Source organism: Pelecanus crispus, chromosome 5 (assembly GCF_030463565.1).
Source record: "Pelecanus crispus isolate bPelCri1 chromosome 5, bPelCri1.pri, whole genome shotgun sequence".
Taxonomy (NCBI): domain Eukaryota; kingdom Metazoa; phylum Chordata; class Aves; order Pelecaniformes; family Pelecanidae; genus Pelecanus; species Pelecanus crispus.
The window spans coordinates 52,253,164-52,279,425 of NC_134647.1; the positions used below are offsets into that span (position 1 = coordinate 52,253,164).

Genomic DNA, 26,262 nt, shown 5'->3' on the forward strand with positions numbered 1-26,262 from the left:
TGATTCATGTGCTCGGCTGCCTGCTCCGGTGGTTCCTTAATTCAGGCCAGGCTCTGGCTCAGGCAGGCAGGGCAGAGGGAGCTAGGGGCTGGGTGTGGCAGGGAGCCTTTCTCTGCTCTTCCCCCTCCAAAAAGGGGGCTCCTTGGTGGGCTTTCACTCCTCCTTTGCAGCTCCTGCTCCACACCACCCCAACAGACAGCAGAACTATTTGTTTGCGGGTATCATTTTGTCAAGCGAGCAGCTTAGCCCAGGCCAGAGCCTATATATAGAGGCCTTGCTTGGGTGCATTTTTGGAGGGTTTTATTGCTCTGATGCTGGATTCATCCCAGCCAGGCTGTCCCCAAGGAGGCGGCTCTGCTGAACCTCTCGGATAGCAGCACACGGTGCTGAGGGTCTTGTGATCTTGCTTCTTTGGAGTACCCTGTCTGATGACCGGGTAGGGCAGGGTGTCATGTGGCAAGATGATTAATAACTGCTTAATAAGGTCACCACCATTCCAAATAAGCCATCCCATGGGATCCTCTCTTATCAGGCCCTGGTAGACAGGACTATCAGGAGCTTGGTTCATTCCTGAATGAATACGCACTATAAGCAACTCTTGCTGGCATTGGCCCCAGGACAACACTCTTGCTGGGCCACCTCACCAGTGCCAAGCGCTGAGCTGGGTTATCTCAATATCCCCACTGCCGGTGGATGGCACCGGCGCGTTCGGTGCAGGCAGGAGAGCTGCAAACCTCTTCTCGCCTCCTCCCTGTGAGTGATGGGTGCTCGTGTTGTGCTTGGATGTCATTCATGCCCCAGAGGTCCTCGGGAGCTGCTCAGGCTCCTTTGTATGAGCCATCCTCGCTCTGCCTGGCCTTGTTCGCCCTCTGTGTGTCCTCCCTTCCTCTCCAGGCACCTCCAGCCCCGCCTTGCCATGCCCTTACCTTTCTGCATGCTTACACCTACCTTCCTCCTTCCCAGGGGGTTGGTGAGGTGCTGTGATCACCCCTCCTAACCCTCAAGTTTTTCCAGCATTATTTTTTTCTATGTCCCCCCACTAAAGCACCAGCCTACCCCCCACCTCCTCCCATCACCCTCCCACCTTGAGAAGACAAAAAAACCCCCACCCCAAACCCACACAGCCAGCTCCTGCTGTTTGTTCTTAAATCCCTTCCCTCCTGCCTCGCTGGTTTGAAAGCCTGTACCCTGGAAGGGGCCTCCCAGCTTTCGCTGGCAACCCTGCTTCAGACTGACCGCCACAGATAGTGTTTGGGAGTGAAAAAAAAATATATAATATAATAATAATGAAAAGAAAAAAAAAAAATCTCTCCATGCTGAAGTTTTCCTAGTCTCCCATGCTGCATGCTGGTGTGATGGCATCTTGGGAACCAAGAGGAAACTTTGGGGGCTTGTTTTCTCACCCATATGCTTTGAGCAGTTCTCCCCTGGCAGCGCCGGTGCTGTACCCTCTGGCAGGGTGGTGAGTGAGGTGCATCTCCTACTGCTGCCCACTCCCTTGGTACATCGATGGTTTTTTTTTTTTTTGTCTTTTGGACATGGCTCTTTTCCTCTCACCCAGATAAGGTGCCTCCAACCCACCTTTCTGCATGTGTCAAACAGATGGGATTAGTGTTCAGGGAAGGAAAAAAAAAATTAAAGAGAGAAAAACCAGCATAATCTTTGGCTGAGGGGGGACCCTGGGTCTCTCCGCAGACATTGAGCCCAAGACCACCTCTCCCCTTGCTGGGGGAGGGCTGAGGTGGGGTGTCCCCTTCTTTCGCCTTCCTTTCCTCCCCCCCTAGGTGATGGAGATGGTGGATGGAGGTGAGGTGGGCAGGCAGATATCACACCCTGAGCTACAACAAGAAAAAACACGGGCACGTTTCAACTTAGAAAGGAAAAAAAAAAAACCAACCCAAAACAAAACAATTAAAAAAAAAAGAAAGGAAAAGAAACCAAGTGCTGGACTGCCAAGCGGAGGAATGAGAGGCAGCGAGTGGGGCTGTGGGGAAGGCTGGTGGGCCAAGCCAAGAGCAGCCCAGGACAGGGCAGGTGCTACCGGTGCTGCCCCAAAGACCCGGGAGCGCGGAGGGGATGCAGAGGGGACCCAACACCCTCCGGTCCTTGGGTCCCCTCCGCATCCCCTCCCCGCCAGCATCCTGGGCAGCGCCCGGGAGGGCGGAGGGAAGGGAGGGCGATGCTCCGCTCGGGGTTTATTAGATTGGACATAATCATCTTTAAATAAGGCAGCCCCCCCCTCCACACCCCTCCTGGAGGGGGGGGAGCGGAGCGCCTCGGGGCTTTCTAGATAAGGGCGTCTAACGCATCCCCCGCTCCCGCAGGCAGAGCCGGGCAGCGCAGAGAGCCGCGCAGGGGCCGCCGTGCCCCGGGAACCCCGGCTGCAGGCAGAAGGGGGGTCCCCGCCGCGGTGCTCTCGCCCTCCTTCTCCTTCTCCTCCTCTTCCTCCTCCTCCCGCAGGAGCAGAGGGGAGGAGAGCGGTGCCGGGGAAAAGTTGGGGGCAGCGGCTGCGGCGGGGGCCGGGGGAGGATGCCCCGGCGCTGCCGCCCGCCGCCCCCCTGAGCGCCCCCCTCCCCCGGGGCCCCCCCCCCCGCTTCGTCCCCAGGGAGGATGCTGCGCGGCGGGGCCCCCCTGGCCGCGCTGCTGCTGGCGGCGCTCAGCCTGGCCCGCGGGGACCCCCGGCCCCCCGACCCCCCGCCGGTCTCCGCTTGCGGGATGGAGGCGCCGAGCCGCCGCGCCGCCCCCCCGCATCACCCCTACGGGCTGTACCCGCAGGGTCCCGGCGCGCACGGCGTGCTCGGCGCTGCAGCCCCGCCGGGCTCCGGGCGGCCGCGGGGCCGGAGAGCGCGGGGAGCCGGGAGAGGCGGAGAGGAGCCGGGGGGCGAGGCGGACGGCCAGGTCCGGAGGGAGAGGCTGCGGGGCCGGGAGCCGCAGGTGCCGAGCCCCCCCCGGGAGCGGCCGCTGCCCGCCCTGTACTTCTCCGGCGGCCGGGAGCAGCTGGCGGCGCGGCCGGAGGCGCTGCCCGACATCCCGCGGGAGGAGTTCACCCTGGAGGTGTGGGTGAAGGCGGAGGGCGGACAGAGCAACCCGGCCATCATCGCAGGTAAAACCCCGTCCCGCCGGCGGGCAGGCAGGGAGGGACGGGGACCCGATCCCCCCAAAACCCCCGTGGGGGGCTCGCCTGCCTTTTCCGCTGTGGCAGGGGACACCCCGCGCCCCCACCCGCGTCCTCAGCACCTCAGGCGTGAAATATTCCTCCTTCCCTTGAGGCCAAACCCTAAAACATCCCCTCCCCTCTCTTTGCCCCCCCGCCCCGTCCTTCCAGCCCGCCCCCCCCCCCCCCCCCCCCAGCTCCTACCTAGCTTCCCCCACTCCTCCCGCCGGGAGCTGGAAACTCCCTTTGGGGGACACGCTCCGCCCGACCCCCCCTAAGCCCCCATTCCTCCTTCCCCGGGGCCGCGGGCACGCCGGGGACTTCCCGGGGCTCCCCGCCGGGCTAAGCGGCCGCGGCTCCCCGCGCTCCCCGCCCGCCCTGGCCGGGCTCCCGGCGGCTCCCCGGGGCCGGCGGCCGCACGGTGGCAGCCGCGCCGCACGCACGGCCCCGCTCCGGCGTCCCCGCCCCGGGCTCCCGGCCCCGAGGGCTCTGCAGAGCTGCTCCCCGGGGCAGAGGGCGGCCCCAGACGGTTCTTCTACCGGGAATTACTCCTTCGCCCCAGCAAGCTAAGAAACAGGCAGGTGATGGAGACTGAGGGGACTGGCACACGGGCACGGAGCGGGACAGGTGTCTCCTGCAGTGGTGCTTCATGTGGCCGTGCCGGGATGGGCGTTTGTGGCAGGGTACAAGCACGGCAGGGCAGCGCAGTGATGCCGGGCAGGGCTGGGAATGCTCCCCTGTGGTGTCTGGGGTTCCTCTTGGGAGAGCGTGGGGGCTGCTGTGCTTCTGTGCTGCCCCAGCTAAGCTCACTGGTTGAGGAAACCCTCCCTCTATCCTAACTCTCCCTCCACTTGCAATCCTCCACTGAACCCCCCTCCGCTTCACTTACCACCTGGCCCCTTTCATGAATTTCTTTCCCCGGCTCGTCGGGGCGATAGCCTCATCTTTGCTGCGGAAGAGGTAGGAGGGATGGGCTAGAGACTGGGTGGCAGAGGCGGAAAGCAGCCGTGTCACAAGGAAACTACCTAGCATTCACCTCACTGTCTGCCTTCCCACCCGGGGTCCCTGCTGCCTCCCCTCCAGCAGGCAGCAGCTCAGGATGCACGCAGCACACTTCCCAGCCATTTCATCGGCAGCACAGCTGTTTGCATCTGGAGGTCTGGCCTGCAGGTGTTGGGTTTTACTTTTCCATGCTAGCCAGACGGGTTTTATTTTATTCTTTTTTTCTTTTCTTGTGGAGGGTGGGACGGTTGTTAGTGCTGAAAGTGCCGCCTGTGAGCACCAGCATTCACTCAGGTAATATCACCTGGTCTCCATGTTCCAGGGTTTGAGTCAGACCCAGGCACCTCCAGCTGTCTGAGTCACTGTCCGCTTCCCACCCTCTACCTGCAGCTGGGACCGCAGGGCCTGGATGCGGGTGGCGAAGGGGGACAGGCCAGCGCTGCTGGGGTTTCATGCAAGCAGGTGATGCAGGCAGCTGCCAGCCCTTCAGCAGGTGCTGAGTCTGCCTCTGATCTGCTGCTCCTACCCTGTTGGTAGAGAGGGGACTGAGCTGTGAGGTGGTCCAAAGCTGTGGAGGAGCTGGAGATGCTCCAAGTGCCTGCATGTGAGGGAAGGCAGGAGGAAAGCAGGGCAGAGCTGAGCACCTCCCAGTGTCATTGCCTGGGAAATAATTGTCTGGGTAAAGCAAGCTGTCCTGTTGGCTGGTGTGACTGGATTGAAGGCTCAGGAGTTGGGGCTTTGTTCCTGTAGATGTCACAATTCTGCCTCAGGTCCACCCTGGATGAGGCTGTTCATCCCTCTTAGCCCTTCTTGCATGGGGGGATTTCTGCTGGGGTATAACCCCAGCAACCTACCACGGCCCCCACTGGGGAAGGAGAGTGGTCCTTCTCATTTTGGGCAGCAGATGAGTGTCCTTTCATGTGATATCATTTCTTTTTCTGCCTTTTTTGTCTCCCCTCCATCCGCACCTGCTCTGCTTCTGGTAAACCCCAAGGGGATTTCCCTTGGTGCCAGGCTGAGGTTTGTTTTCACTCAGATCAAAGGGTTTTGTAGGGTCAGAAGATCCCTCACCAGAGGCAGTCCCAAACTTCTGCTGTGTCTAAGCCCAGGTGTCTTCCTTGGGTCCCCGAGCTGCTCACCACTGCAAGCCCCGAGGGGTGACCACCCTCTCAGACCAGCTGCTCTCATGGCGCAGCTGGATGCTCCTGGCCTGTTTCAGGAGCTTTAGCAGCTAATTTCCCCCTGATACCTGAATCTCAAAGAGTGACTAAGCTATTCATTGTGCTGCAAAGCTCCTGGCCCCAGCAGGAGAAGATGCTGCTTTGACTGTGGTCCTTACAAAGTGACACATTTCATCTCTTTGGAAGCTTTTTCTCCATTAGACACCTTTCCTGGCAGACACCTTTCTCTTCATTTTTTTCACTATTGCCAACCACCCTTGTTTTAAACCCCAAAGTTATTACCCTAAGCACTGATGAACATCACAAACCATGTTAGAGCTCCCCTTTCCCGCCTGGCAGATTAGAAGCAAAGTTGCACTTACGTGTGCTGAGGTGATTGGCTGGTGCCTCCTCTGCAAACAACTCTTATCCTTTCTGGTGGGTCACCCGAGGACAAAATACCAAGTTCTTTGGCAAAATCACAGGGTCTTCCAGGGTCCAGAAACTGGTCCCCTGATGATTTCTTGTGGAAGCCCTCTGGAGATGTCAAGATCTGGTGCTGGATAGCTCTGCTTTGCCGTTCCGCAGCAGCTCCCGGCTGCAGGACATGCTGCTCTGCCTGCATGCTCTGTGGCTGCACTGGAGATGGCATCCCTGGCCATGTCTAGGAAGCACCAGCAGCCTTAGTGGGTTTCCATTCCCCTTTGTAGACCTGACCTTGGCCTTACTTGCATCCCTTTGAAGAAGTCTCCAGACCTGGTTTTAGGCTTGGTTAAGATTCTTTTGGCCAGTTTTGAAGTTCTCAGGCACTTCCAGGCTTGGATCCAGCGTGGGTTTGCAAGTATGCTAGCTCACACGCACCCCAGAAGGCGGCTCCACCCCTGACGCTGTTTGCCCCAGTTTTGCCTTAGTGTTTAATCAAATTTGGGATGCTCTAAATCATTACAAGGTGAAATGTATGAGTTTTACTAAGAGAGGAGGTACCAAGCCCTGTCTCCTCAACCCCAGTGAGGACCAAATACTATAAGATGGCTTCGAAGTATGCAGGTCTAAGCATCTTTCAGCCCGCACCCAGCCCAAAAGTACTCTCCAGCTTTGCCTTCTCACGCCTGCAAGGCTCCTTTGCCTGCCTCCTGCTTTTTGGCTTCTCCCTGTCTCAGCTTCCCCTGGTCTTTCTGCTTCCCTTTCACAATCCACCAGAAAACAAGAGCTGGCCAAAGCCCATCCGCCCACGGAGGCTTTGTGCGTTGCTGCCTTTGTAGTAAGCGGTGGCAGGGAGCCGTGCCCAGGGCGGTTACGACCATGGGACGGCCAAGAGGCCACCACCCATCTCACCCTTGGTGAAAGGGATGGATGGAGGGAGGGGTGCAGCTTCCTGGGGTGCAGCGGGGCTTGACCATGACCTTTCCTGGCCGCACAGATGGCATGTTTACGAGGGCTGGCAGGGGAGATGTAGGGTCATGGTAACCTGGCTTCAGTCACATTCTCTGGATGAAAGCCAGGAGGACCTGCTCCTCCTGGAGCTCCTGCTCCTCTACACCTCTGCCTCTGTCCGCTGTCCCCTTTGCAATCCTGGTGGCAGGTACAGTTTCCCCGGAGTGTCATGCTGAGCATCCCCAGAGACAGGGGAGGCAGCAGGACAGGGCAGCAGTGCCTTGTTTTGGCCCATGATGCCTTGACGCCATGGAGATGGGCAGGTGGTGTGTGCGGTGGGAGCAGCACTGTGAGGGGCAGGAGAACCTGTGCAGCGGGGTGGAGACATGGGGAAAAGTGGGCTGCAGCATAAGAAAATCACAGCAAGAGCATAAAAAAGGCCTCTGGGCACAGCCGCAGGTTTCAGCAGTATCGGGGCACTGTTGCTTCTGGAAGCGATTTGTTGGGGTGGGGAGCGGGAGAGTGGGGAGCTCCCAGAAGATGGCACTGGTAGGGCTCAAAGCATGCCTTCGAGCTTGCTCACCCCAGCTGACGACCCCGTGAATGTCCTGGCTGTGGTGATTTAGGAGCCCAGAAGCATTTATTTCAAGCAGCGGGTCCATTTCCCCTTGCCAGTATTTAAGTGCCTTATGGCCATTGATTCCTAAGGGCATTCAGTGTCTGCAAGCCTCTGGTTCTCGACTGTGGGCACTCAGCAGCCTGAGTTTCAGGGAAAGTCAGCAAAGCTCTGGGTCTTGCCCAGCCTAAAACACAGGTTTGCAACATGCTTGGGCGCACAGGGAGAGTCTGAGCCCAAAGCTATTCCTGGGAATGGATTTATGCTCAAGAGAGCTTTGAGGGCTAAGGTGTGTACCTGCCTGGCTGGAGGCAGCACATCCCTCCATCTTCCCTCTCTGACCCTTTCCCACCCATGCTGGATGCCTGACTGGGAGGAAAACTGGAGCATAAAGGCAAGCTGTAAATCTGCCTGGAAGCTGTTGGGGAAGCAGTCCCCAGAGGCGGCTGTTTTGCTTTGGGTTGCTGTGCTCTAATTTTTAAAAGCTTTGGCCCGCAGATAAAAAGCTTAGCCTCTAATCCTGTCCTGCAGGAGCGCTCCTATGGAGAGCAGCTCAGAAACACCTCGCTCTTCGGCCTCTCCCCCGTCCATGTTCTTCCTCCCCTCTCCATCCCACCTCTCTGGCTCTGCCATCCCTCCTGGCTACTCCACCTGCTCATCCAAATTATTTTGGATGGGGGCTGGGGTGTCTCCCCTGGTGCAGCACCCATTGCCCAGCCTCTGGCCACCTTCATTTAGCCATGGCAGTGGCAGTGCCAGCGCCAGCGGGAGCCTCCCTGCAGCCCTGCCAAGAGCTGTCCCGCCACCGAGGACCTGGTTTGTGCTCTGGGGAGGAGCAGCGATGCTCTCCAGTCCTCACCAGCTCTCCTCTCTCTCAATCCCCATCCCTGTCCCTGCTGCAGGCATCTTCGACAACTGCTCACACACGGCCAGCGATAAGGGCTGGGCACTGGGCATCCGTGCCCTGCGGCTCGGTGGCAAGAAGGACGCCCGCTTCTTCTTCTCCCTCCGCACGGATCGGGCAGCCACCGCCACCGAGGTGACCGCCTACCACCGCTACCGCCCCGAGGCATGGACCCACCTGGCTGCCAGCTATGATGGGCGGTGGATGGCCCTATATGTGGATGGGGTGCGTGTGGGCCGCGCCAGCGGGCAGGGGGGGGCCCTGCACAGCGCCTTCATGGCCTCCTGCCGCACACTGCTGCTGGGGGGGGACGCCTGGGGGACCACGCACGCTTTCCGGGGACACTTGGCCAGGCTGGCCCTGTGGCGGGGTGCCCTGTCCCAACCCCATCTCCAGCGTCCCTTCCTAGAGGGGGTGGCTGGGGGTGGGGCAGGGCTGGCTCTGGCCACTGGCTTTACCACCCCAGAAGAGCACTGGGTGCCTTTTCGGGAGGGCACCTTCCCCCAGCAGCGGGTGCTGCCATCCCCGCCATCCCCCATTCTGCGGCCACTGGGCCCACCTGACTGCGGGCAGACTGCCTGCGATAACGTGGAGCTGGTCTCCCACTACAACCGGCACTGGCCGCTGCGGAGCGGGAAGGTGGTGCGGTACCGGGTGGTGAACCTGGTGGAGGACGGCGGTGGGCGGCCGACAGTCAGCCGGGAGCAGGTTTGGCGGCAACACCGGGCACTGAGCGAAGCTTTCCGACCCTACAACATCTCCTGGCAGCTCAGCTTGCTGGAGGTACGCAACTCCTCGCTGCGCCGCCGCACCGTGCTCCTGGGCTGCGAGCCCAGCAAGGTGGGCAACGAGCGCTGCGACCCTGAGTGTGAGCATCCCCTGACCGGCTACGATGGTGGGGACTGCCGCCGGCCAGGCCGCTGCTTCTCCTGGAAGCGCCGTGATGGTGTCTGCCACATGGAGTGTAACAACATGTTGGACGACTTCGACGATGGTGACTGCTGTGACCCACAGGTCACCGACGTGGCCAGGACCTGCTTTGACCCTGACTCGCCCCAGCGGTAGGTGTGGGACTTATGGGGAGGTATGGCATGTTGAGGGATGGGGTGCACCATCTCCCTGACACCCACTCTGTGTCTGGATGTTGCTTCTGACTGGCCGTTTTCCAGTATGGGAAGGTGGAGGGGTGTTTTCGCACGGGGATGGGTGTGCTGTGCCATCAAGGGCAAATAAATCCCAAGACGGCACCCATCTGTGGTGCCCTGCCATTAAGTATTTTTCCCTGCCAAAATGAGCGGGGGGTGATGGGGAACTCCCAGGGGGATTCCCAATGCAGAGCTGCTGGTCTCTGGTGACACGCCAGCAGGACTGCGGGCACCCCGGGGTGGGCAGAGCACTTCCATGCAAGGGGTGCCGTGTCCCTTGACTCCCCTGCACGGGATGCAGCGGGGGGATTGCTGCCCCTTCCCCACCTTCCCTGGAAGAGTCTAAAAGCCTGATTTCTTAATTTATATTAAAAATGCCTTTTCCTGGGTGCTGGGGTGGGGAGAAGGAGGCAATGCTGCTAGGTGTGAGTGGCAGGATTCGGAAAGGTGTGGGTTGGCATGCATGAGGCTCCCTGAATCTCACCCCAGGGAGTGATGCCCACAGGGAGATGCCCTTGGCTGGGCGCAGGCAGGAGCTGATCAAACTCTGCACCTCAAAGCCAAATGGTCATTGGGGAGCAAATCCCCCTCTTCAGGCAAAGGCAGGGGTAGCTGCTTGGTGCTGTAGGAGGATGCGTGCCTTTACTGCATGCCACAGGTGCAAAATGCCCTGCAAACCCCACATTGCTCTGTGGAGCATCTATGCGTGGTGTTAGGGGACCCCTGCTCTCCCCGGGGCCCTTTGGAGGCAGCAGCTGGGATGGGATGGAGAGGGGGACCCCACCCCGTGTGATGGGGGACCCTGGGGCGGCAAGGACAGTATCCTCAGTGCAGTCGGTGGCTTGCGCACTCCTGCCCTCCTCCCCGGAGCCTCTGAAGTGCCGGCAGCCCTGCTGATGGCTTCCAGCGCTCGGGGCTCTGCCAAATGTGCTTTCTGGCTGGAGACGGGGAAGGAAAAAAAAGTCAACGGCTTTTCCTTTTTTTTTTTTTTTAAGCTGTTTCTGTCTCAGTGTCAGAGAAAATTGCTCATTCCCTGTTGCTCTCTCCCAGCGACAGGCAGAGGTGCCCACCAAAGTGGGAGCAATGCAGTGCAGATGGCAGCATCTGGGGAGAAAAGCTGCAAGGGAGGGTTTTAGGGACATGTTGCTCCTTTGATCTTTCTCCTTCACTTTTTTTCCCTGGACTGTGGGAGCAGGTAGGCTGTGGCCATAAATCCTTCTTTCCCAAGCCTGCTTCTTCTCTCTGCTGCTTCCCAGGTGGGATATGGAGGGAGGAGGGAAGCAGGCGTCTCTGCTTGGGTGGTGGTGATGGGAGAGGAGCAGCGCTTCCCTTCCTCCCTTCCTGAGCCTTTCTCACACATCCTTCAGTCATCTGAGAAAACACAGGAGGAGGATGGGGAGCCTTTCTTCCAATGCATTGCTCCGTCCATGGAACCACATGCCCTGTCTCTGCCTGAGCACCCCCCCGAAGATGTTTTCCCACCCCTGGAAGTCTCTTTGGTGACAGCCATCATTGCCACCCTGTGCCTGCCTGTCCCCTTGTTTCCCATCCCTGTAAGTGAGCATGGGCAGTGCTTTCCTGAGTGTGGGGGAGATGAGTGGCTCTCCTGCCTGCACAACATCTCTCCTGCCTGCATGATGCCTCTCCTGCTTGCACAACGGCTCTCTGCTTGTAGCGGCCATGAGCATCCAATGCCACTCAACCTTTGCATCAGCAGGGCAAAGGCTCGGTCCTTGCCCTCTGTGTGCAGTTAGAGAAATGTTTTCATCCTCATACAAGAAGGGCTCCACCTTAAATTAAAAAAGGCCAAATTTTTGCTGGTATGAATCAGGGCTTCCATTTGTCAGGATTTTCCCCTGAAAGTTGGGAAAGAAAAAAAACCAAACCAAAACAAAACAAAAACCTTGCTTCTGTGGGAAAGGAATGGGAAAATGGGAACACTAGGGAAATAACAAATCTTTTGCAATTTTCTTTCCGCAGACCTCATTGGCCTGCACAGAAGACAAGATTGATTGTTTGTAGGCTAAGCTCTGAAAAATGAAATCTGGTGTGCCCGGCATTTGGGAAATGTGGGAGCATGAGTTGAATCCTGCTGCTGCTGAGCTCTTCTGAGCTGCCTTTCACTGGCTTTTTCAGAGATGCTGGTGGACACCCACTCTCCCTGGGCTCATCCCTGCTGAGGGTACCCTGGCTCCTGGGGAAGAATATATATGTTTGTGGGAAAACCACTGGGAAATTGGTAGCATGGGTTTGGGAAAAAACAAGGTGAGCTTGAGCTTGCCCAAGGGCATGGCCAAGTCAGTGTTTTTCCCCCAAAGTCGGTGGATGAATCCCAAGATACATGAGCAGGCGACCTTAGCCCAAGGGGTTTTGTTCCAGCAGAGCTCCCGCTGAGCGAGTACCTCTGGGTTTGCTCATAAGGTATTATACTTAAATGAACATTTATGAGGAGCAGGGCAGCTGGGGAACTTACAGAAGGATTTTTAGGGTAGAAGCCAAAACGGGAGAAATAACGTGAAATAAAATTTAACAAACTGCAGAAAGGCAGCACAATAGGAGCCAGGTGCTTCGATGTGAACAACAGCTCTCGGTCTGTAACTGGAGGAGAGCAAGCGAGTGAGCTGGCTGCTGCTCCACCGAGATGCCTGCACTTTTTCATACCTGCTGGAGAACCATGTGCCAGAGCCCAGGACAGAGCTTTGGGAGAGCTGGGGGAGAGGGAAACCCTGCTGCAAGCAGTGCTCTCTAAATCTCCTTTCAGATCAAGGTGGCAAGACAAAAATCTTGGCATCTTTTTTTCATGGAGTAAATCAATCAGCTCTGCTGTATTTCATTTCAAGGCTCAAGAGTGGTTTGGATGTGAATGTTTCTTACTACAGCCAAAAATAATCCAAATGAGAAAGTCAGAGAGAGACACTGGGCAATTTCTTACCTAGCATTGTAGACAGATTCCATCTATTTTGGTGAAGGATCTCAGTACCTTGTCTTGACTTGCATGACCTTAAGCACTCATGCAAAAGCTTTTACCATCTTAGCGCATCCCTCATTTAAGATCTCCTTTCCTTGGGCTGCAGCTTTGAGAAAGGCAAATCAGAGGGAGAAGCCTTAGGAACAGCAGTAGCTCTAGTGCTTCTTAGATGGTGGACCTCTTAGTATACTTCCAGGGCTACACTTGGTGCTAGTATATACACTCACCCATGCTTAGCAGGGGAGGGAAATGAGGTTTGGAAGAAGGGTTATAAAGCTCTGGTGGGGATGGACCCTACTGTAGCTGAAGTAGGAGCTGCCCCCAACTCTGGGGTAGGGGATGATGCTGAAATGATGGCAGTGTTGTGGTGCACAATGCCAGGCCATCAAGCCGTCTTGCTGAGTCCTTCCTGCACCTCCTCTAGTAGCACATGGGACAAGACAAGTCCTGCTGTGCTCTGAGCCAGCTGGCCACCACCCGCATGTAAAACCCACCAGTGGGACTGTGTGCTTGTGGCTGGAGGGAGACTTGAGCGAGAGCTCAGGTGAACAGCTGAGTATAGACATCCCTGCAAGGTACCACAACAGGAGCCATAGGAAGCAAGTCAGGGACTTCTTATTCACCCTGACCCACCATATGAAGAACAAGAGCAAAGGCAATAGCAGGAGAGCTGTCTGCTGTCATCCTTCACCCAGTCTCATCCTGATTTAAAGTGTTTTCCAGGAGTTGCTGGCAGTGCAATGCCAGGGTCTGGAGTAAAATTTGCCTTGATTTGCTGCATGCATCTTCTTGCAGTGCCTGAGTGCAATTGTAATTGGTGCTTTTGGAAGGAAGGCAGCAACAGCTCATTAACAGCAATTAACACTCAGCAAGGGTCCCCCTCAGGCAGTTAGTCAATGAGAGTCTGGTGTGTGACACAGTTAACGTGAAAAGAAAAACTGGAGGGGAGTCTGGAGAGCAAAGTGGATAAGGGTTGAGCTGCTGGGCCTTTCATCTCACTACCCAAAGTAACAGCAGAAATAACCAAAGTGACAAAAGGAGGTGAAAAATGACAAGGCGTCTCCAGCCTCTTGGTGGCCTCCACTGGGATGACCACAGCTGTGATATTAAAGTGTACCTGATTAACAGGACACTTGATGGGCTTTAATGCAAGCTTAGCTGACCTCCCATCCTAAGGGAAGGATGCTTAATTGGGTTAAGGCTGCTTGGCAGCCTCCTGCTGTTTAAGTGGTGTCTTCAAAAGCTGATCCAGATTAACCTCACTGAATGTCTCCCGTGGACAACCCCCGAGGATGAATGAATCACTCCAAGCTATTCTCTGGCACTTGAACAGCCCATTGCCAGGAGATGTTCAGCTGAATGTGGTTGGACTGATAGCATAAAAGGTGTAAAATTGAGAGAAGGTGAGGCAAGGATGGCCTCTTGGGGCAACAGCTGACCCACCCAGAGCTTAATCCCAACCATATGGTAAAACAACATTCAGATTAGCTGCTCACTTTCCCTCCGCATTCCCTTGCTACAGGAAACCTTAGCAGATCTTTCTCATGGTGAAAGAGGGCAGGTATGTGCAATGTTATTTCAAAATTATAAGCCTTGGGAACAACCTGAGGTCACCAACACTGTTGCAGAGCATAGATTCAACTGGAGATGGTAGGTGTCTGCAGACACCTTCATTTGCTGCTTGTGCTGGTCAGTCACTTAAAGGATGGTGGAGAGGGTGTATTATCCACAAACTGTTGAAGTCACTGCTTGTGAAGTGCGGAGTGGAAGAAACTATTTGCTTGCCTGATGCTCCCATGAGTAAAGCATACTTAATAGAATCATAGAATCAGTGAACACTTTGGGTTGGAAGGGACCTTTAGAGATCATCTAGCCCAACCCCCCTGCAGGGAGCAGGGACAGCTTTAACTAGAGCAGGTTGCTCAGAGCCCCACCCAACCTGACCTTGAATGTTGCCAGGGATGGGGCCTCCACTACCTCTCTGGGCAACCTGTTCCAGTGCTTCACCACACATTGTAAAAAATTTCTTCCTTATATCCAGTCGAAATCTACCCTCCTTCAGTTTAAAACCATTATTCCTTGTCCTGTCACAACAGGCCTTGCCAAAAAGATTCTCCCCATCTTTCCCATAGGCCCCCTTTCAGTACTGAAAGGCCGCAATAAGGTCTCCCCGCAGCCTTCTCTTCTCCAGGCTGAACAACCCCAACTCCCTCAGCCTGGCCTCATAGGAGAGCTGTTCCAGCCCTCAGATCATTTTTGCGGCCCTCCTCTGGACCTGTTCCAACAGTTCCATGTCCTTCTTCTGCTGAGGGCTCCAGAGCTGGATGCAGTACTGCAGGTGGGGTCTCACCAGAGCAGAGTAGAGGGGCAGAATCACGTCCCTTGACCTGCTGGCCACGCTTCTTTTGATGCAGCCCAGGATATGGTTGGCTTTCTGGGCTGCAAGCGCACATTGTTGGCTCAGGTCCAGCTTTTCATCCACCAGTACCCCCAAGTCCTTCTCCGCAGGGCTGCTCTCAATCCCTTCATCCCCCAGCCTGTATTGATATTGGGGTTTGCCCCGTCCCAGGTGCAGGACCTTGCACTTGGCCTTGTTGAACCTTATGAGGTTCACACAGGCCCACCTTTCCAGCTTGTCCAGGTCCCTTTGGATGACATCTCGTCCTTCTGGTGTGTCAACTGCACCACTCAGCTTGGTGTCATCTGCAAAGTTGCTGAGGGTGCACTCAATCCCACTATGTCATTGATGAAGATATTAAACAGCACTGGTCCCAGTACAGACCCCTGAGGGACTCCGCTTGTCACCATTCTCCATTTGGACATCGAGCTGTTGACCACTACCTCTGGATGTGGCCATCCAGCCAATTCCTTATCCACTGAACAGTCCACCCATCAAATCCATATCTCCCCAATTTAGAGAGAAGGATGTTTTGGGGGACTGTGTCGAACGCTTTACAGAAGTCCAAATAGATGATGTCCATTCCTTTTCCCTTGTCTACTGATGCAGTCGCTCCTTCAGAGAAAGCCACTAGGTTGGTTAGGCAGGACTTGCCCTTGGTGAATCCGTGCTGGCTGTCTCGAATCACCTCCCTGTCCTCCATGTGCTTGAGCATAGCTTCTAGGAGGATCTGTTCCATGATCTTCCCAGGCACAGAGGTGAGGCTGACAAGTCGGTAGTTCCCAGGGTCCTCCTTTCTTCCCTTTTTAAAATGGGCACAACATTCCCCTTCTTCCAATCCCCAGGGACTTCACCTGACTGCCATGACTTTTCAAATAACATGGAGAGTGGCTTGGCAACTACATCAGCCAAGTTAGGAGGTACCCTGCTCAGGACCTGAGCTCTGGTTGCTTTTTAGTTTCCTCTGACACCTCTTGGAGTCCTAGTGGCCTGTACCCAAACATTGGCCTGATGTTCCCAAAGGACCAAGCCTCAAGTGCTGGACTTGGGTCTCAGGGCTTGTTCTTAGTGTGGTGGTGAGGAGATGGGTGCTTTGGGGACACCAAAGGTGGCAGTGATGGCTTCACTGGTTTATAAGCTTGTTGCTTCTCCTCTCTAGTAGACCTGCTGGGACTGGGGAGGTGCAGTGATAAACAGGGCTTTTTGCTAGAGCCTGATGGTTTCTTGGTGGATGCTTTGAAGTTTCATAAGAGTGGTTGGATTTGAGAAAGCCCATTCTCTGAGCTTTTCCATTGATTACTGGTTTCAAAACTTGGCAAAGATAGAAGGGATTGTCCTTGGCAGAGCCCATTATATCACGCAGGCAGGATGTTTACCAAGCTGCTTGCTCATGATGGGAGTTGGAGGCTATATTCTCGTGAACATGCCTCTGGGTGACTCAGCTCACTCAAAGCCCTAGCTTGGGGGTGAAGACCCCAAATTTGCTTTTGACCCTCTCAAAGTACGCTGGAGAGTATTTGGCACGTTACTACCCCTTAGTAAGTGTCTGGTGTATTGTGCCAAAGGTGAGCCCAATGGTGGGGTTTTGCTCCCAAGAGGGAGGGCTTAGGGTGGTGAGATAATACGTGCACTGAGGGCTTGGTTGGTGCGACTTAGTGGGCTCTGCAGTGTGTTTACATTTATGTCCCTGGGGAGCTGCACACCTTGGCCTCTGGCTGCCGCCTTTGCAGTCCCTGCAAGATATATTTTGTTTGCTTAGTCTTCCTATTTCTTCTTTCTGATTCCTTGTTTGCTCTGAAGGCTGCTCCTTTCCTTCCATGTGATGCACTTGTCTGTCCTCGTGTCTTTTGTATCTCTCAACTTTATCATAAATAAGGCTATGAGCTGGGCACTCCAAAGGCCTCTTTGGGGCTTTTGTTCTCACAAAGATGTGAGAGAGGGAGATCATAACCTCTCCAGCATGGGCTGATAGATAAAAGGAAAGGGTAGCTGTGGGCTGTAACCTCAAATGATGTGAGGTCCATGAGGAGAAGGTTGGGAGTGGCAGAGGAGGTGGTGACGTGGGCTTCAGCATGGAGGCACACTCTCTAGGGCACATGTGGCAAGACCAGGGTCTGACTCAGCCCCTCCAATGTGGCATTGGGCCAGTGGGACTGCAGGAGTGACTTCTTTCCAGGGGGGGAGGTGGCACCAAGGTGCAGCCATCCAAGGGACAACTCTTGGGGTCAAGAGCAGAGGGCTCCATATCACAGTGGCCCCTGGAGGGACCAGAGATCTGTTGTGTTACACCAGGGAGCAGAGGAGTGGGGCTGGAAGAGGAGGAGTACGAGGGTGTAGAGGTGTCCAGATCTGAGGGCTGTTTCCCAGCCCCTGGCTTCAACACTAGCCAAAGCAGCTTGCTCTGTATAGCAAGCTGCAGCATACTGCTGATGTGCCCAAATCTTCTTCCATGCATTTTGGGGTGCTAAAAGTAGGAAATAAAATCTACAGTAATGCACTCCTTTTTTTCCCAAGGTAGAAGGCTAGGGGGTTAATTTCCAATAAGCCTCTGCTGGAGGATGAGTCTTGCTTACTCCTGCAAGCCTTCCTGCGAGTGTGGAGCTGCCAGGCAGCGTGTTCCTTGAGGAACCTGCAATGTCCCCCCAGGGGTGACCATGTCTCTGTGGGAGAGAGAGAACATGATCTCTGTGTGAGCGAGGGGAGAGGACCCCTGCCCAGTGGCTCTAGGCAGCCTGGGTGCTTTCGGGGAAAACAGCTGTCCCAGATCTGAGCTATTGTTCTAGGGAACACCACTGTCCCAGGGGCTCACTTAAGGGGGGCTGATTGTGTCAGGATGGCAATTGTGAAGGAACAGTGTGTGTCCGATAGCTGGGGGTGAGGTGGGGGGATGTCATTATTTGTCCTGATGTTCAGCCCTCCCCAGGACTTCTCCTTGTCTGACTGTACCATTGCCCATTGGCAGAGGATGCCAGCTGAGACCCCAGAAACTGAAACTGGAGGGTGGTGAAGAGCTCAGCAGCCATCCGGTGGGACACTGTCAGCTCAGCATTGACAGGGTCTCTGGGATGATTTAATCCACATTTGGGTTGGCAGGCTGAGCCGCAGCCATTGGAGTCATTAGGTGAACATACTGCTTTCAGTTTTCTTTGGCCCAGCCATCACCGTTATTTAGGAAATCAAATCACCCCTTTGCAGAGGGTGATGGGGTGAGAGGGAACGGGTCCAGAGGAACCAAAACCCACTGAGACAGCACAAGGCAGAGGACTTTGCTGGGAGGCTTTGGGGAGGGCAAGGAAGCTGAGACTTTGCAACTGTCGCCTGCCAAGGGCTGTCCTGGGGACCAGAGGCAGCACTGGATTTTTTTTTTTTTTGTGGTTAATGTATGATTGTTACATTACAAAACTTCCCCAATAAATTATCCCGAGTCCTTTATATATATGCAAGGAAGGCATTTTTAGAATGCTGGCTTGCGCACGCCATGCTCCGGTTGGGACACCCAATCGCCTCGACCTAAAAATAAGTTGGAGGCTTTGGACTTGGTTTTTCCCTTTCTAAAAAAACCCAAGTGTGTATATATATATGAAAAGCAGGGGGAATATGTTTGGCTTGAATGGATTTCTTTTACTCTTTTTCTCTGTCTCAATCCCTTTCCTGACTAATATCAAGGCTGCAAGTTTTGCCCTTCGGTGAGAATTGTAGGGTGAGTGTAGCAAAGTTTTGGATTTTTAGCAAGACTGGACATTACCATCATGGTGAAGAATGCCTGAGTGTGGTTTATTGACCGCAGGGCTGTATGGCTCTCCTTGCAGAAGAACTAGGAGCTGTTAGCTTAATGCCCCTGGGAACATCATCCCTGCTCAGCAAATTTATCCACTGTTGTTAGCCCTGTGAAAGGGTCCTTCTTCTGTCAGTGCCCAGGAGCTTTCAGTCTGAACAGATGAGGCAGGCCAGAGACTGGAAGGGTGGCACCCTGGTCTTCTGCCACCCTTTCATTGACTTCTGCTGCAAGGCCATACTGCCCCACTGACGGATGGGCATGCGCATTGCAGCCTGCTGTGGGCTCGTCTGAGCATTATCAAAAATCCTTCCCCAGCCTTGCAGTGCCTGTGTTTCCTTTTCTGCTGCCCTGCTAGTCAGGGAAGCTGGATGAAAAAGGCAGACTGACTTTTGCTTGTCACCTGAATGGTTTTTGGAGATGACCTCAAGCTATGGGCTCTGCCTTCCCCATCCATGCAGAAAGCAGTTTGTGGTCTGGCCCCTCTGCACCAGCCATGCCTCCTTTCAGGAGGGGACTGAGCTGCCTCCTGACATGTGTTAGTCCATGTTTCAGCCTCCAGCCTTGCCTGGTCCTAGCACAGAGCTCCACACACACTCTGTCTCCTGAGACATGGTGCTGAAGGTGGTGCTGGTGGTGATGTGCATCAGTCCCAGCTCTTTGGCTGCAGACAGGCTTTAGGCAGTAGTGTGGCACATCCTTGCTGGCACATGTGCTGTAGGGTCATCTTCACCATGCTCATCCAGTCCACAGCTCTCCCTCTTTCCTGCCAGCTCTCTGAGATCTGTCTTATGGAGGAGGATGCTGTGGGAGATGGGTGGGAAAGGAAGAGGCACCTGGTGAAAAGCTGGACACTTGCTTTCCATTGAACAGCAGTGGGATGTGGGTGCCTAACTTCTCTAAGCTCCTTTGAAAACCCTGCACAGCAAAGATCATGTCTTCTAAGATGTTTACAAACACCTGCCTGTGCTGTGGGGAAGGGTAATCCAAGCTCTTCAGCTGGGGAAACTGAGGCACAGAAGTCTTAGACATCTTGCCCCCCGTCGTGCAGCAATGAGGTGGTGCCATGGATGCTGGGGCTCTGACCTCCTGCCTCCTAGCCCCTGGATAGGGAAGAGAGGTGTTTAATGAAAGGAAATGAAGCTGCTCAGTCCTGGCTAAGTGCAAGGCAAAAAATGATGCTCTTATTTACGCAGAACCCCTTCGTCTAGAGTGCTTTGCTGAGCCTCCTGGCCCTGAGACTGCTCAGCTATGTGAGGCTTATGCAGTGCTGGGGGAGACCAGGAGTGTTGCACCCACCTGTGTAATTCCCTCTGCCTTCCCTCAGCAGATCATGAACTGTGCTATAAAAATTGGCAGGGAAATTCAGGCTCCTGGGGACACTGACTTGTTTGCATAGACCTTAAGACCTCCCTAAACCTGGAATGTTGCTTCATATTTTTGCTGCAGGCAAAAAGTAAGAGAAAGCTGATTTACAGATCTACTCTTGTGAGTTAGATGGGACAGGGCTTATCTGTGCAACCTTAGACGGGCAAAAAGTGCTGTAAGACTTGGTCCTGGCCTGGGATGTTTTTTATTTTGCTTTGAAACAAACAATCCAGGCAGAAAGTAAACCATACCTGGCTTTGTTTAGCTTGGAGCCTGCCCTAGAATAACTTGCCACTGTTGAGTTCTGCCTTGCAAAACCGCAAGGGGCTGCAAACATTTCTCCATTTCCCCTGGCACTTCTTGCTTGCATGTTCTGTATAACACCAGCCCCTTGCCAGCCAGCATAAATGTTGTCAAAAGAAGGTGAGCGCTTACCCTCTGCAGTGGATAGAAAGCCTCTCCAAAGCGTGTCAGTGTGTGCTGGAACTGGGATGCTGCCTGTGCTGGGCTTTGGAGCCTGGCTACCCAGGGCAATGCTGGGCTCCCCTCCTTCCCCAAGCTGCTGCTTCTCTGCCTTTCTCCCTGGCAGGGCTGCCTTTGTTCACCTAAATGGTTCAAAACTGGATTTTTAACTGTTTCTTTTGAATTCTTCTGATTAACAATGCCCCAGGCTGCTGCTGTTTCCCTGTTTTCAGGGATGATGCCTCATGATGACAGCTCCCCTCTCCTTCTTACAGCCCCCGTAGATATGCAGTAGCTTCCTGACTTGCTAGATATGCTGTTAGGTCTGTGCTCCCACAGATGGCCAGGCATGTGCTGTAGGGGCATGAAAATGTGTTTTCAGAGGCTACTGTGATGGTCTGAGCCTCCTTCATGTCTGCTGAGAGTGAGGGGGCAGTGCTGGGTGCAGGTGGAAAGCCCAGTCCAACAGGGTCCTATCACCCAGGCATGCACAAGCCTTGGGATTTGCACCCAGAGTCTGCACTTGGCCAGAAGCATTGCTCCTTCCTTGCAATCATGGGGTTCAGGGGATGGAGATGAGTGTTGCTGCAAGCAGGTGGGACACTGTGTCATGGATCTACTTGGGGATGGCAGTGGGAGACGCCTTACTGGGGTGGAAGCAGGCAGTGATCTGCAATATTTGTCTCCTTTGCTTATTCCACTGATGAGGAGGAGAAGCAACAGGCTGTGGCTCTAAAATCTCTAATTCCTGCTTCATTGGGTTTTTGAAGGGGAAGGTAAGAGGGAACAGAAGGACAGATGTCCCTTTGAAATTTGGGAGTTTTCAGATCCTTGATTTTTGTCTGGCTTATTCTACGGCAGTGACACGTACCCAGCCTTGCTGTCCTGCACATGCATGGCTTGGGATCTCCTCTTCGCAATGGCTGAACCCACAGGCTGGTTTCAAACAGATAAAACTCTTGGACATCTGTGTTCCTGCAGGCTCACAAAAAAGGCATCCAGGAGAGGGGAGCTGCCCCTGTGATGGGCAAAGGTGGGGAGTAACTGCAACCTGTGCTGAGCCTTTGTAGACTTTGGAGAGCTGGTGGGGGTGATAACCCTAAATACATACCTTAGCTGGAGGGTGGAGGGGGGTGGGCGGGATTCAGTTGGTGCCTGCAGACACCATGAAATAAATATCAGTGTTTAGTCTGTTCGTTGCTTCCAGGATTACTTCTTAGTAATTAGTACATTCCTTTGGAGTTCACTCCTATTGATGTTTTTGGTATGTGTTAACCCCTGGTGAACCAAGATTTCTGCCTGGGAATTTCACTGTAGGATCATCAACTGGGAGCCTGTAGGTTGAGTTTAAACCCAGGAGTCTGAGGCACGTGGCTTTTCAGCCTCCAAGGAGCTCTCCCTGGGAGCAACGGGGGTGCATGATCCACAGAGGATGAGAGATGGTCCACATGTCCTCTGCTCCCACCATGAGAGCAGCCGCGAGCCCAGCCACTCTGAAAGCCTGACTCTGCATCACTGCCTGGTCTAATGAAAGACATCCCCATACCTTGATGGGTCTCAGATGGGTTGCGTGTTTTAAGATGATCTCACCCGTGAGGAAATGGTAAGCCTCTCTGAGGAAGAGATGGCCATGATTTACTCTGATAGAAATAGAAAGGCCAAACAAGCAAATGGAAACTCCCTATTGACCAGGTCCCTGCAATTTAAAAAGGTTTTTACTACCTATTCCAGTATGCATTTGAAAATCATATGCATTTACTCTTACATACTACAATCAGATGGTTTTTAAGCCATTAAGGCCTATTGGGTCAATAACCACCATTTTCAAAAATCTATTAAATACCCATTTCCGTGGAAATAGAGCTTCTACAATTGATCATGGCTACCAACTTCCATTAAAATAAACCCCAAATGCTATCAACTCCCTCAAGATGTACAGCACTAAAACACAGATTGCCAGGACAAATTTATCCCAGGGGAAAGTTGATGGCCCATTATGTTTAAGCAACACAAGAATTGTCACATAAGCCAGGAAGTTTATGGGACTTGCATGGATTTGTCCTCCCTGAGGGGGTAAAAAGGAAGGTTCATGGGGTGAATCAGTAGCGCTAACACAAGCTCAAAGCCAGCCTCCTGTGGGAGCTTTTTAGGAAACATTTGACATATTTTGTATTAACTTTCAAGTATGTACAGGCTTTGGTTGTTTGGCAGAACCAAATGATGCTTTAGGGCTTAAGAAATGCTGAATTTGTGGGTTTGTTCTTGGTGTCACAGGGTTTTCCACCTTGAATTATACAGAGGTGTCACGCTTCTGAGGTTGTATGAGGAAAGTTGTTGGGAAGATGACTTTGCAAGGATAAGGTCCTTGTCTCTCTGTCCTGGGAAGGAAGCCCTTTGGAGCTGCTGGTGTTGTGGCAGACCCTAAAGCAGGCTGTGGGGATGTGAATGTGGTGGGGCTGCAGGGGATCCCTGCAGGTTGCCTCTAGGTGAGAAGTGGCTCAAGAGATGGAAGGCTGGCAACCAGGGGCTTGACAATGTCAGGGAGCAGTGGTGGGAAGAGCGGTCATCCCCACCACAATGTTGCTGGTGGGAGGTGAGAGCAATGCCAGTCCTAAAATGTACTGTGGAGCAGAGAGACCCTGTGTGTCCCTGCTGAGCGCTGGTGATGGAGGGTTATAGCTCTGGAAGGTCCACCTCAGCATGTGACCCAAAGGGCTGGGACCCATCAGTGTGTCTGTTGCCTCCTCTGAAGGCAGCCTTCAGTTTTCAGGGGAGGGACCAAGGATGGGGGAACAGCAGCGCAGGAGAAAGGGGTCTCAGCCCTGACTTCCCCATCTTGGTTTGGCAGAGAAGCACAGGAGGGAGCTTTGTAATCCAGCTGTCCTTTCCGATTAGGGCTTTGCCGCTTACTGTCTCTGCCAGGCAGCAACAACTCTTGGGACGCGGGTTGGCTGCTGACGTCAGCTGAAAGCTGCTGTGCCCCTTTGGAGGAGAGGTCAGATAGTCCCTGCTGAGCCAGAGGCCGCGCTTCCCTTGTTTGTCTCCCTTCATGCCTCCTTCAATCAGCTTCACCGCAGCCTTAGATTTCTCTGCTCTGCGTGCCTGATCCTGACCCAGCGCTCCTCTTCCTGCTGCCCTGTCACCTCTCCAAGCCCTTTCTTGCCAGGGGATGGTGTCTGTGCTATGGAGCCATGTCTAGATGCCTCCTCCATGAGGCCACTGCAGAAAGATGCCCCTTTCCATCCGGCAATGTGGTGATGTTGAATGGTATTTGGGCTGGGAATGGAGGAGGCAATGTGGTGAATTGGTCTTCTCCTTCTTAAAGGAATTTGAGGGAAGCAAAAGGGAACATGTGGGTTCCTGTCCCTGTGGGAGAGTGTAGACATCTATCCCTAGAGCAAATGTGGGACTTTCTCCTGCATTCATAATGTAATAGCTTCTGTGTCAGGCACTGGGACCCTTTGACCCTTTAGGATTGTTGATGGCACATCCTGGTGCTTTCCGCAGTGCAGAGTCCTCTGGGAACTCAGGAGAGCCACAACCATTGGACTTTTTGGGAAACTGAAATGCAAATTGGACAAAATGTTGATGCCTGGGTCCAAATGAGTGGTTCTCAAAAACCTCACCTCCTCCTAAGATGTACTAGAGCTGGTGGTACCTCAGTTATAGCCAGGAAACCTACACAGGCACATGGAGATTGTGCTGGAATTCCCAGCAGAGCCATCCCAAGAGGCACTCAGACAGGCTGTGGTGCCCATCATGTGCATGGCAGCTAGCAGCTGTGTGGGATGGTAAGCCAGCCTCGGCCTGAGGGTGCAAACATCATGAAACCAGTGTTTTTCAATGATCCAAGCATCTGAAACACATGTGATTAATCTGTGCTGAAGGAAGAGCCACTGAACATCCCTGTCCCTTCAGAGGAGCGGTGGAGGGAACTCCCTACTCCTGCAGCGCTAGTCAGAAATGCTGGGGGCTGATGATGCAGATGCTTTAGCATCCTCCAAGTGAAGCCTCAAATTTGGCAAAGCCACCAGTGAGAAGCCACAAGAGGAGGCTGTAGCTGAAGACAGCACTGGAAGGGGAGGTCAGAAGATCTGCTAGGGGGTGTGCTCCCATTGGCATGAGTGTCCTGAGGGTGCCCACCATGCTGCAAGAGCATGTCTGGGGGTAAATGTCTCCCAAGATTTAGTCTCATGTATTCAACACAAATTAGTGGGGGACCATCCTCAGTTCAACCCTCAAAACATGAGTACCAGTGTGTCATGTGCAACCAGCCTTAAAACTGGTCCCTGCTTCCTTGCCCTGCACATAAGCTGTCAACAGAGTTATAACAAGATCCAGAGAGGAAACCAGTGTGCGGGAGGAAAGCAAACAGTCTCTGAGCAGGCTGGTGGGGAGAAATTGACGTGGGTTTCCTGAAGTCAGGTGCCCTGGCATGGTGCCAGAGGCAAAGATGAGTCCTTGATGCCCAACTGTTGCTTCCCAAGAGAAAGGCCAGCAAGTGCAGCATGCCCTTGCCTGCGTTCATGCCAGCAGGGTCTGGGGTCTGTCAGTGCAGGCAGCTGGTTAAAAATTTGGCATCCCTGGCAGTGTGTTCAGAGTTTGCCCAGAGAGGGCATTGCATGTCCTTCACTGACTTTCAGGTGATTGCATTGACATCGGTCCCTGTGTTTAAGCATACCTTTTTCAAAGGTGGGGTAGGAGGGTGAAAGTAATAACATGGAGGCCTTTATACCTGAAAGTCTGATGAAATTTGCAGGTGGATTCAAGGTCTGTCAGAGAGAGGACAACCGGAACAGCCTGTCGTTATGATCTTTGTTCATCCCTGTAGACATCACTGCATGTATCATAGAATCATAGAATGCTTTGGGTTGGAAGGGACCTTTGGAGATCATCTAGCCCAACCCCCCTGCAGGGAGCAGGGACAGCTTTAACTAGAGCAGGTTGCTCAGAGCCCCAGCCAACCTGACCTTGAATGTTGCCAGGGATGGGGCCTCCACTACCTCTCTGGGCAACCTGTTCCAGTGCTTCACCACATTCATTGTAAAAAATTTCTTCCTTATATCCAGTCGAAATCTACCCTCCTTCAGTTTAAAACCATTATTCCTTGTCCTGTCACAACAGGCCTTGCCAAAAAGATTCTCCCCATCTTTCCCATAGGCCCCTTTTCAGTACTGAAAGGCCGCAATAAGGTCTCCCCGCAGCCTTCTCTTCTCCAGGCTGAACAACCCCAACTCCCTCAGCCTGGCCTCATAGGAGAGCTGTTCCAGCCCTCGGATCATTTTTGTGGTCCTCCTCTGGACCTGTTCCAACGGTTCCATGTCCTTCTTCTGCTGAGGGCTCCAGAGCTGGATGCAGTACTGCAGGTGGGGTCTCACCAGAGCAGAGTAGAGGGGCAGAATCACGTCCCTCGACCTGCTGGCCACGCTTCTTTTGATGCAGCCCAGGATATGGTTGGCTTTCTGGGCTGCAAGCGCACATTGTTGGCTCAGGTCCAGCTTTTCATCCACCAGTACCCCCAAGTCCTTCTCCGCAGGGCTGCTCTCAATCCCTTCATCCCCCAGCCTGTATTGATATTGGGGTTTGCCCCGTCCCAGGTGCAGGACCTTGCACTTGGCCTTGTTGAACCTTATGAAGTTCACACAGGCCCACCTCTCCAGCTTGTCCAGGTCCCTTTGGATGACATCTCGTCCTTCTGGCGTGTCAACTGCACCACTCAGCTTGGTGTCATCTGCAAAGTTGCTGAGGGTGCACTCAATCCCACTATGTCATTGATGAAGATATTAAACAGCACTGGTCCCAGTACAGACCCCTGAGGGACTCCACTTGTCACCGTTCACCATTTGGACATCAAGCTGTTGACCACTACCCTCTGGATGTGGCCATCCAGCCAATTCCTTATCCACTGAACAGTCCACCCATCAAATCCATATCTC

At 54.0% G+C, this 26,262-nt stretch overlaps 1 protein-coding gene across 1 annotated transcript in view; it reads left to right on the forward strand.

Moving 5' to 3' along the window:
• Nucleotides 1-2,610: 2,610 nt before the first annotated feature.
• PAPPA2 (pappalysin 2) overlaps nt 2,611-26,262 on the forward strand; it is a 96,810-nt gene continuing 73,158 nt past the window's right edge. Inside the window, exons 1-2 of the mRNA XM_075711148.1 lie at nt 2,611-3,103; nt 8,209-9,271. Coding sequence (XP_075567263.1) covers nt 2,611-3,103; nt 8,209-9,271 — 1,556 coding nt within the window. The remainder of the gene's footprint in view (nt 3,104-8,208; nt 9,272-26,262) is intronic.